Raw genomic sequence first — 11,421 nt, 5'->3', positions numbered from 1 at the left:
CATCTATCTCTCTTTTTCTTTGCAGCCATTTTTTTCTCTGTTGGAGAGAGCTACTTGACCCAGTTCTCTTTTTAATGGGTATGTAAAGAGCTGAAATAAGATCAAGATAAGAACAAGGTAAGGTTGTAGAAGGCTCGGAAAGTTGAAGTAGCATGGGAGTTTTCACATTATTTGCTTAGAATTATCTAGAAAAAAAAATTGGGTCTGAATTTGAACAGTAGATTGGTTCTTTAAACATATATTGATCTCTGCTGTAATCACATTGCCGGACAAAAAAAAACATACTGAAATATATTTGTACAATGGTGAGTTTACTACAGATTTTTCTAGCAGAATCATACAACATTCCAATACTGAAGGACTGGCATTAGTATTTTTTATTTTTTATTTTTTTTATTTACATTTGATGTATTTCTAGACAAAGCTTTAAGATCACATTTTAATGGTAGTTTATTATTATCAAGTGCAAAGAAAAGGTAAAGCTGTGAAGGTGTCAACTAGCAATACGAAGTCCAAATGAAGCTCCAGGGTCTAGCCACAAGACAGGACATTTCTAAGAATTAAATTAGTCCAAGTCGTAATAAAATATTTTGATATGTAGGGGAGATCATCTATTTTAAAACAGAACACTCACGGATTTGGTTTTGTGTTACTTTTTTGCCTTTAGAATATATCCAATTTTCATATTAATAATCAGCTGCACCTCTGCATTTGAGGCTGGTCCATAGATGTAAGCTGCAGATGCTTGTAAGGGGCAACTAATCAGGTCAAGACACTTTTGAAGAAAAAGACAAAACACAGATTACCAGGATTTCTGATGTCAGCCTTTAGCTGTACATTAAATGGAAGAATATAAATATCCAGGCACACCTGAGGTTTCTTCTAAAAGGCAGTCTTTTAATTTGAAACAAGAACGTGGAGACATTTCAGCTCCTCTCTGGGCATTTATCAGATTAATAAAGGCTCAGAGAGAAGCCGAAATATTGTCTCCACTTTCTTGTTCCAAATAAAGGAAGTATTTCCCCTTTTTTAGTGTGTGAGTTATACTCCTGTTTTTTTGTTTTGTTTTAGCCGTGCAATTGGGAGTCATATCCCGATTGCCTCAATAGACAGGTCTACATGGAACATATGTAATATATAATGCTGGGATCATGTGTTACATTGCTGGTACATAATTTACATATCAATTTTGATAGTTGTGTTTGAACTTTTGCTTCTCTCCCTAAAATCATGTTTAAATGAATAGATGTGTGTTTAATTATTTTTAAAAATACACCATGAGCAGTAATTAGCCAATATAATGACAATGTTTATTAAAAATGATTTTCTTTATTTATTGGGATATCAGTAATCATGTAGAATTCAGATTCAGATGTGAGACTCAAAACAGCTGTGTTATGCGATAGACTACAAGTGCAATGATGTACCACACAAATATTGACTTAAAGAGATAAATTGTTTGACTGAAACGTGTCAGATACTGGAAAATAGTTCATTCCTATAACGTATGAATCTAAAGTAAACATATGGTGTTCCCAGAGTAACACAGATTATTTGCCTTTTGCTAGAATATACAATAATTAATGTATAATAAAATGTTGCTTCTCATTTCTGTTGCACCCATCTACAAACCAATGACAATATGTATTATGTGTGTATGTAAGATCAATACCTGCAATTACTTTTATCAGATTGTCAGCAATAGACTGCATTATGTAGTATAGAAAGCAGAATGTTGTTTTGTAAAGTTTAGAGGCAGACTTGCTAAACAATAAAAAATTTGACCCCCCAAAAATCTTGGATTTTATTCATTAAAAGGTGGACTGCCTGGCTATATTGGCAGCTGTAAAAAAGGCAAATAGTCATTGGAGCCATCAGCGGAGGGAAGTTTAACTTTTGTTTTCAAAGAGTTTTCAAATTAAAAGGGCAGCCTGGGAGATATTTTTTTTGTGTGTGTGAAATAGCAGAAACTCAGCATGTATCTATGCTTTGAGACAGCAGAGTGACATTTGTAGGGTTTCCTGAGATAGGACTAGCATACCAACTAATTTATTTTTTCCTGAGTTTGTAACTGCAAATTTTCCATAGCATCCATATCTCTTAAATAAGTTCTCCAGCTTTAAAACCACACATTGGTTTGAAAACTGTGGCACATTAGCATAGTGGCAGTCTATGCACGATATGGTATTACAAAACCAACCTTTTGTTTTATATGAGATGGGTGTTTTTATGTAGCTTTGAAAAAAAAACAGTAGCTCATGGATGTGTACTGATTCCATTATGAATTGTGTATTTTCTGTTTATTTCAGCAGAATTTTTATTGTTATATGCTTGTTTATGTTAATGATTCAGTCACGGTTACCCCACTGAGTTTATAAAAAGGACTGTACACTGCAGCTGTATTTACAGCATATGTTAGGCTCCATTTCCATTCCAATAATTAGGAGATTGTTAAATCTGAACTAAGGTATTATGATGCATCGGTGGGCTACTTTTACAATTAGAATGCATTTGAAGTATTTGGAATAATGTATTCCAAGCTGGACATGGAGATGTCGTGACTATCCCCCTACAAAATATGCAGTAAGTAATCTGTATACTAGATGAAAGTGCTAGAATTGCCATTGTCTTCATAATGTAAAAAATAAAATGCATTTTCAGTTCTGGTTTCATGAATAACCATGTGTATTTATAATCCTCTTACATGTCAACTGCCTTTATGAAACATATTTACATTTTTATTAATATATATGATAGTTTGACAATTAAAAAAAAATATATGGAAGGGTTTTCTTAACTTCATTGGACATCATATCAATTTATGATAAAAAATACTCGTATTACGTACAAGAAATCTTGTTGTCCTAATGCTAGAATTAGGCACATTATCTCTTAGAGGCATTTCATGAACTATAACTCCCACAATCATCTTAAAACAAAGCCTGGATCATTAGTGTGGGCAGTTTAACAAACTTCAATAAACTAGAAAATTAGAATGTATTTATTAAAGTAAAAAAGAAACAATCATGCACTGCTCCCTGAAGCCTATGATCTCATAGAATGTATTACTCTTTAGTAAGCACTTAAGATGCTTTAAAAAGTATAATTTGCATTTAGCTGTATTCATTATAAAGCATCAACATGTTCTATAGTACAGTAATGTATGAAACACTGTACCATTCAAATATTTGGAATTGTGAACTGATTAGTCACCAGATTATGGATGCTAAAGAAATCTTGGTCAATATGGATTACAATCAAAATTGTATGTTGTCTAAGTAAAGTGATTAGTTAAAAAAAAAAAAAAAAAAACAAAGTTAGTTGACATCCAGCTGCTGGAAAACGATTAGGTGATTTTTAGTTTAATTCTTGCATGCATGTACAATGCAACCCTTTTTGTATACACACAACCCAAGAGCAGCAGCAGAGACGAAGAATGTCAAGAACCTTGCAAATCCTTGTGCGGATGGCAGCATTCTTTCCAAAAGCGTTCTGTTAAATGGCAGGGCTGGAACATCCTGTACAAAAATAGATTGATGTCACTTCTAATAAAAGAATCAAGAAAAAAAGGGAATATATATATATATATAGTAAATACATTGTTAAACGCAGATCTGCACACCCGCTGTCAAGCCATAATATTTGCTTTTTCCACAGAAATCTCATATTTGCAGTGATGTTAGTACTGCAAGGGATTCTGGGTGGGCATATGCAAATACCTTCAACGAAGAATAACCTTTTTGCCTCATTAATCCATTTTACACATGGATTCCTTGAACTTTATGTATGCTGTATAAAGCAGCTGTGAAACTAAATTTAGGAAGAAATGCAAAGCCAAGGAATTCATGTTAAAAATTGAATAATGAGCAAAAGGGTGATTAAAAGTGCCCAAGATTAAATGATTACATAGTTACATAGTTACATAGCTGAAAAGAGACTTGTGTCCATCAAGTTCAGCCTTCCTCACATATGTTTTTGCTGTTAGTCCAAAAGAAGGCAAAAAACCCAGTCTGAAGCGCTTCCAATTTTGCAACAAACTAGCAAAAAATTCCTTCTTGACCCCAAAATAGCAGTCAGATATCTCCTTGGATCAATCAGCTATTATCCAACTAATTAGAAATGATATCCCTGTATGTTATGTTTTTGCAAGTATTTATCCAATTGCAGGTTAAACATCTGTAATGACTCTGATAAAACCACCTCTTCAGGCAGAGAATTCCATATCTCTATTGCTCTTACAGTAAAAAAAAAAAAACTTTTCTTTGCATTAGATGAAATCCCCATTCTTCCAGCCTAAATGTGTGACCTCGTGTCCTATGTATAGCCCTGTTTATGATTAGTTTAATCAAATATTGGCACTTACTGGCTATGAACTAATAGTTATGGGTAGGTATAAGATACCTTATATAAGATACCAAGATACCATATGAGTAACATTTAAAAAAAAGCTTTTTCTTTTAACTCTTTCATCGCTGCAGCAGAAGAATTAAAAGTTTTCTTTTAACTCTTTCATCGCTGCAGCAGGACAGTTTTGTGTTCCTAACACTATAGAGTTCCTTAAAGAAAAGATTGTGTTCATACAGTATGATGAAATAGGAATACATATAAGAGCACTTATAACCCAAGCACAAAATATAACTTTTAACCATGTATTATTTGGAACTAAAAAAAGGAAAATATATCAGAAGAATTGATTTAAATTGAGAATGTAGAGAGAATGGATAAAATAATAAATGTAATCAGTAAAACGTTTTGAAAAATATGGTTATCCTTCCAGATATTTAGGGAAAATATTTGCAAAGAATACATTTAAGTCCATATTATGTGCCCGGTTATATAGAAAATATTGTTTATGCAAAGTAAAGGAGGCAATTTGGGTCAGGGACGCAAATAATATGACTGCTGAATGTTAAATTGTAATTTCTGTAAAAGATTAAATAAGCATTTGTGGCAAAACTGGGGCTATTTCTAAGTATATTGCATTGTATTATACATATAAAAAATGTAAAGTTATATTAAAAAAAAAAAAAAAAAAGATGATTTATATTATTTGAGTACAATAGTAAACTTACCACTGATTCAGGTTCCGGCACCCATATTTCACTTTCGGAAATTAGCCCCATCTGGCACATTACCTGCAAATGAGACATTTAATAACATAATTTTAGAAAAGGAAATATTTACAAATTGAGCTGGAATTAAAAGGGCATTCTAAGCACCATAATCACTTGAGCCAACTATAGTGGTATGGAAATTGTCATACCATTTACAAACTGTTTTACTCCTTACACTGGGAGGGTGCCAGAGTACTTCCTCGAAATATATTACAGCTGCAGTATTTATGGTGCTTGAAGTGTTTCGGTAATTTTATTTTAAATACTAAGAAAAAATTAAAATAGTTTGAATGGAAAAAAAATGTACACTCAGAAACCACAGTGGGATATTGAAGGTAATTACAGTTTTGTGACTCCTATGATTTGAGTGTAGGCAATCAGTCCAAATTCCTACAATTAATCTAATTCCAGCTGCAAACAAGAAACATAAAAGCAATTCACACAGACATAACTATTAAGCTACCAATCTTGTATTGCAGTGTACCATTAAATATATAAAATATGCAGACAAGAGGAAAGAAAAACAAAACACACCTTCAACATCTGACACTTATTCATAGGTATTACTGTGATTATTACAAGTGATGGTTACCGTAAGTAGGTAACAGGGATATATAACATAAATCACTTATTTCAACAAAAACAAATTTAAAAAAAGCACAATAAGATTTAACCAACAAAGCCATGTAGTGGGAGCATAGCCCTAAATGACATTACAATAAACTCTACATTTCCGAATCAACAAAACTAAAGGAAATGGGACAGTAGATGAGCGAGTATTACTATGTCGCTATAATATAATTAGCACTCTGTAAGGAGCACATTTTGCTGGGGGTAAGCTGACTTGTCAATAAAGGTACACAGTTTGATCTGCACACTTGGGTATAAGTCACAAAACATCAGACATAAAATCTACTACTCTCTGCATCCTACTCAAACCCTTGTGTGTTGTTTCTAATTGCCCCTTAACCCCTGTTTTTTGCTCTTAACCTCCCTCTATGCATCTCTTAACCCTCCATTACTTCCTATGTACATCTCTTATCTCCCTTCATTCTATGGTGTCTCTTCTAACCTCTAATACAATCACCTTTCAATATTGTAGCATAGCTAAAAGGGTTAATGGCACAATATAAGGCTCTGTAACCTGCTCTGCTCAGTCTGTGATTGGAACGCATATCCCTAGACTCTCCACTCACTATGCATGCTTCAATGACAGACCAGGCAGAGGTCTATGAATATAGACAATTAATAAGAAAAGGTAAATTATTATTAAACGTTTACAATCATTCTGTTATCACGCAATATATCTCACTTATTATAACATAAGAATACCATAAATAAAATAAATATTTGAAAAAAGAAAAAGAACATGACAACTTGCTACTCTTAGTTACATTTCCCACTGCAATAAAGTGCCATACTGACAGCCGTATAAAATGCTTTCTTACTTCTCTGGCAGCTCTCTCCCCAGCCTGCACAGCTCCTTCCATATATCCACTCCACTGCGTTGCAGTCTCAGTACCGGCAAAGTACAGCTTTCCCACCGGCTCACGGATGACACTTTTGACAAAGGAGATTAGGTAGCAGTGCAGAAATGAAGTATAAGAGAGACAGTTAGTTTGTTGATTCATAATGCATAGCATTACTGATCCTTTGCTACTAGTTTTCTCCAAAGAATGAGCAGATAGCTACATGTATAATAGAGAATTATAGCTGTAATTCTAGCTTCTATCATTTATTGATATCAAGAGAGGCGCATCGCATTTAGGCATCATTTCCAAATACTTTGCTAACAGTGTCAGGAGAGAAGCAAACCATATGGCACGTTTAACTTTTTTATAATGGTTACAATCATGTAGTATGACATTTTCTTGACTAGTTAATTTACAGTTTCAGTTCATTAGGAAAATAACATTTACAAATTCTGACAATAATGCATAGTAACAGAAGTATAAGTGAGATTTTTATTTAGTTATGATAGAAACAATTGAATATCCTCCTTCTAGAGTTAACTTACTGCACACCTGGTGTGTCAAAAATCAGAAATGACAGAGCTATAAAGGAAGATCTGTAATATGTAAAATGTTTAGCTGAGGGTAGAGGAACACAGTTATTGGGCTGGATAACAGAAAGGCATGTCTCGGTTAACTGAATAGCAATCAGATATCAATGGGAGAACTGTTATTCTGTCAGGAGGACAGGAAGAAAAAGGGAAAATAAATCTGAACTGTGCAGTCAATATGGTTGGTCTTTAAATCTGTACAAAGCAGTATATGTGGTCAGTCTTTGACTGCACAGGTCAGTATGTTGTCGGTCTTTCTATCTGAGAAAAGCAAATATTTACTTGTACTAAGCGCCATACATACTGTCTTTATAGATGCACATTGTCCTGCCAATGTTTAGTCTGTATGTGTCTATATATTGTAAGATTTATATTTGAACCACTGTTATTCTGTACGTTACATATTTTATTTTCCATCTAAAAAGTATGTGTACTATCTTTATGCAATATTGCGCTGGTGATTAAACCTGTCTACAGTAGACATGTGCAATTTGTTTCGGTCCGAATTAAAATTCGTCCGAATTTCGGGTAATTGAAGTGCCGAAATTACACAGCGTGGGAAAGTTCTTTGGAATTTTCCCACGCTGTGTAATTTGACTCATAACTCTCTGATTGGTTACTTAATCCACCAATCAGAGAGTTATGAGTCAAATTACACAGCGTGGGAAAATTCCAAAGAACTTTCCCATGCTGTGTAAAATGACACAGAGCACTCTGATTGGTGGATTTCAAACCAACCAATCAGAGTGCTGGGCCAGGTAAATGTAGAGACTTACCTGTCAGTCTCTTCATTTACCTGTCAGAGCACTCTGATTGGATGGCTTAAACCCACCAATCAGAGTGCTCTGAGCCTAATTGCAGGGCGGGGCAAGGCTTTATAAGCCTTCCCCCACCCTGCAGAGCTCAGTCTGCGTGGAGCCCTCCATGGGTGAAGATGGATTATATTTTTTTGCGCTCGTTTTTTTTTTTTTATTGCGTCAGTTATTATGGATTTTTATTTGGCCTTTTTTTGGGCTGACAAAAGAAGATGTTAGAAGAAAGAAAACATCAACTGGTAAGTTTATTTTTATTTTTACAGGTACTTAGTTAAAGGTCCCCCCTCATTATTTTAGGGTGAGGGGAGTAGGTAGGGGTTTATTTTTTTGGGGAGGGGGTGACTAAGGGTTTGGTGACCCCTAGTCACCGGGGGGTAGGGGGGCTAAATTTGTATTTAGGGTCCCCACCCACCGCTCAGGGGTGAGGGCCAGGGGGGAGGACATTAGGTCCCCCCAATTTGTATTTAAATTATGCCCCTACTCGCTATATCGCGAGTAGGGGCATGTCTATTAAACAGTGAGCAGCCACAGGTAAAAAAAAAAAAAGATTCCCCCCTCCTGAGCCCCCACCCGCGACGTGAGCGGTGGGTGGGGGCCCTAAATACAAATTGGGGGGGACCTAATGTCATCCTCCCCCCTGACCCCCACCACTGAGTGGTGGGTGGGGGCCATAAACTAGAATAAGGGGGGGACATAATGTCCTCCCCCTGGCCCCCACCCCTGAGCGGTGGGTGGGGGCCCTAAATACAAATTGGGGGGCACCTAATGTCCTCCCCCCTGGCCCCCACCCCTGAGTGGTGGGTGGGGGCCCTAAATACAAATTTAACCCCCCTCCCCCCGGTGACTAGGGGACCCCAAACCCCTAGTCACCGCCTCCCCCCAAAAATAAACCCCTACCTACTCCCCTCACCCTAAAAATAATGAGGGGGGACCTTTAAAAGTACCTGTTAAAAAAAAATAGACTTACCATTCAATGTTTTCTTTCTTCTAAAATCTTATTTTTTCAGCCCCAAAAAAGGCCAAATAAAAATCCATAATAACCGACGCAATTAGCCACAGGCGGCTCACTGTTTAATAGACATGCCCCTACTCGCGGTATAGCGAGTAGGGGAAAAATGTACTAATACTAAGTAATTTTTACTTAGTATTAGTAAATTTGGCTGAAAGACCAACTTAGGTATTTCAGCCTTTTGGTAGATAACTCCCTAATACCGTGGGAATTAGGGAGTTATCTACCAAGCGTCTGCAAGAAAAGTCCCGAAATGCCGGAGTTCCGAAGTTGTCGAAGTGCCGAAGTGTCTAAGTTCCGAAATGCCGAAGTCGCCGAAGTTCCGAAGTGTCGAAGTGTTCAAGTGCCGAAGTTGCCGAAGTTCCGAATTGCCGAAGTCCTGAATTGCCGAAGTCCTGAAGTCCTGAATTGCTGAACCGAGACGAATATTTTCCCCATGCACATGCCTAGTCTACAGTGAGCTGGTGCTTGGAATGTTTCTTTCAAAAGGGATTTAATTCTGACAAATACAGAAACATAGTTGACACACCTTAGATCGCCTTCTGATGATAAAGGTTCAAACATGCTCACAATACACAGGCAAATATTGTGTTTTAAAATACCAAAATAAAGTGAAGAGAGTTCTTAAAGGGACTCATGTCACATGTCAATCAAGCGTTCTGGGGGCCATGCAGAGTTAAAATCACTCACACAGCCACTAGAGGTGCTTCTGTAGATATTGCAGACCATCTGATTGGTGTAGTGCAGCGCTTTGCTGCACATGCGCACTGGCCTCCCAATGCTTACCTATGGGAAAGCAAAGGATTGGCTAAAGTAATGAATCTTGATGATCTCAGGCAAGGAAGCGGGGCCAGCTACGGAGCCCATCATTGCAAAGGAGAAAAGGTAAGTAAAAGTACTTTTTTTTACTCCCTGCACGTGGGGGCCAATAAACTAAACGACCACCAAGACACTATAGTGTTAGGAACATACATATAGTGTCCCTTTACGTTGAATAGTATTGAGAGTTTTGTTAATTTTGTTTTGGTTAAAACATCTAATTTTCCCAGGAATTCTCGAAGATTTCACAGTACATGATATCACCTTACTGTTGTTTAACAATACAGGGAGTGACAGTACAGAAAGAGAAATACATTTGAATGGGAAATATTCCCTACAATTTGTGCACAATGTCTATGCGTGTGTAATTGTGTAACTGTAGGTGTATACTATTTCTGAGTTTCTGTGTGTGTGTGTGTATAGCAGTGTGTCAGTGTGTATACTGTGTGTTTGTGGCAGTTTGCTAATCTGTGTATAATGTGTCTGAGTGTGTGTAGTATTGTGTCATTGAGTGTGTAAAGTGTCTAGCAGCACGTGTCATTGTATATATACTGTCTGAGTGTGTTTGTGTATAGTAGTGTGTCATTGTGTGTAATCTTTGTCTAACTGTTTGCATAGCAGTGTGTCCATACTGTGTTTGAGTGTGTGGCAGTGTGTGAATATTGTGTCTGAGTTTATGTGTGTTAGTATATAGAAATATGTGTACCCACCATGCGTAATAGAGGTGGATATTCTGGCTCCATTTGTCTTATCAGAGTGTCAACCCTAGTGTGTAGGAAATGGCATGTAAAAACTTAAACGTAATAAGAAAAGGATGCATGGTGGATATTGCATGTGCACTAATGCCAACCTGGCATTAAATGGAGGTATAAATCACAGAAAGTACAAACCTGGATCCACATGCCCTTTCTCAATGTACAGTACCCCCTGTGCATTGAGGGGTAACTGAGAAAGGGCATGTAGCCTGTAACCCTTGCACTTTTTGTTAGTTATAGCTCCATTAAAAACCAGGATGGCAGTAGGGCATCTCCAATTTCATTGTTTTGTCATTGATTTGAGTCATTAATGTCCACTGAATTGAGCTAACAATGTTCTGCAACCCAATGTAAAAGCAGTGGGTTACATTCTCTAAACATTTTAGGTACTGCAGTCACCTATAATCTTTTTGTGCATACAAATGAGAACCTGTGTGATACCTAATTTCACATCTTCCTCTTGCACCAAATGTAACCAATTTTATCTTACCTTCCGTACTGAGTCATGACTCCGGGAGGGAAATAGGCAGTGTAACATCCTCCAGAATATTGCTCTTCACACCAGTTCTTCTCCTCGTAATGTATCGGCTGTCAATCAATAATAACTATTTTCATGACGTATAAAACATTTCACATAACAATCAAATACTTTTGGTTCAAACATAATGAGCGATTCAGGTTTTACTGTATAACCTTTGCCTCTGTATGTAAGTTTAAATCACATTACAGCCTGTCCATACCTTTCACATTTATAATGCTTTTCACTGACAGGTACTCAAACTCAGTTAGAAGTCACCACAACCAGCCTCATGCCAGTAGCCAATTAACCACAGCTATAAGGGCAGTG

At 36.6% G+C, this 11,421-nt stretch overlaps 1 protein-coding gene across 1 annotated transcript in view; it reads right to left on the bottom strand.

The window, feature by feature from the left end:
* Positions 1–1,958: 1,958 nt before the first annotated feature.
* LOC134606766 (amine oxidase [flavin-containing] A-like) overlaps positions 1,959–11,421 on the bottom strand; it is a 105,502-nt gene continuing 96,039 nt past the window's right edge. Inside the window, exons 12-15 of the mRNA XM_063450142.1 lie at positions 11,065–11,162; positions 6,563–6,674; positions 5,073–5,135; positions 1,959–3,518 (exon numbers count right to left, since the gene is read on the bottom strand). Coding sequence (XP_063306212.1) covers positions 3,363–3,518; positions 5,073–5,135; positions 6,563–6,674; positions 11,065–11,162 — 429 coding nt within the window. The 3' untranslated portion in view covers positions 1,959–3,362. The remainder of the gene's footprint in view (positions 3,519–5,072; positions 5,136–6,562; positions 6,675–11,064; positions 11,163–11,421) is intronic.

The sequence above is a fragment of the Pelobates fuscus genome, chromosome 1 (genome assembly GCF_036172605.1).
Source record: "Pelobates fuscus isolate aPelFus1 chromosome 1, aPelFus1.pri, whole genome shotgun sequence".
Classification (NCBI taxonomy): Eukaryota; Metazoa; Chordata; class Amphibia; order Anura; family Pelobatidae; genus Pelobates; species Pelobates fuscus.
The sequence above is the reverse complement of the archived record's forward strand: the minus strand, read 5'-3'. Positions and strand labels throughout refer to the sequence as shown.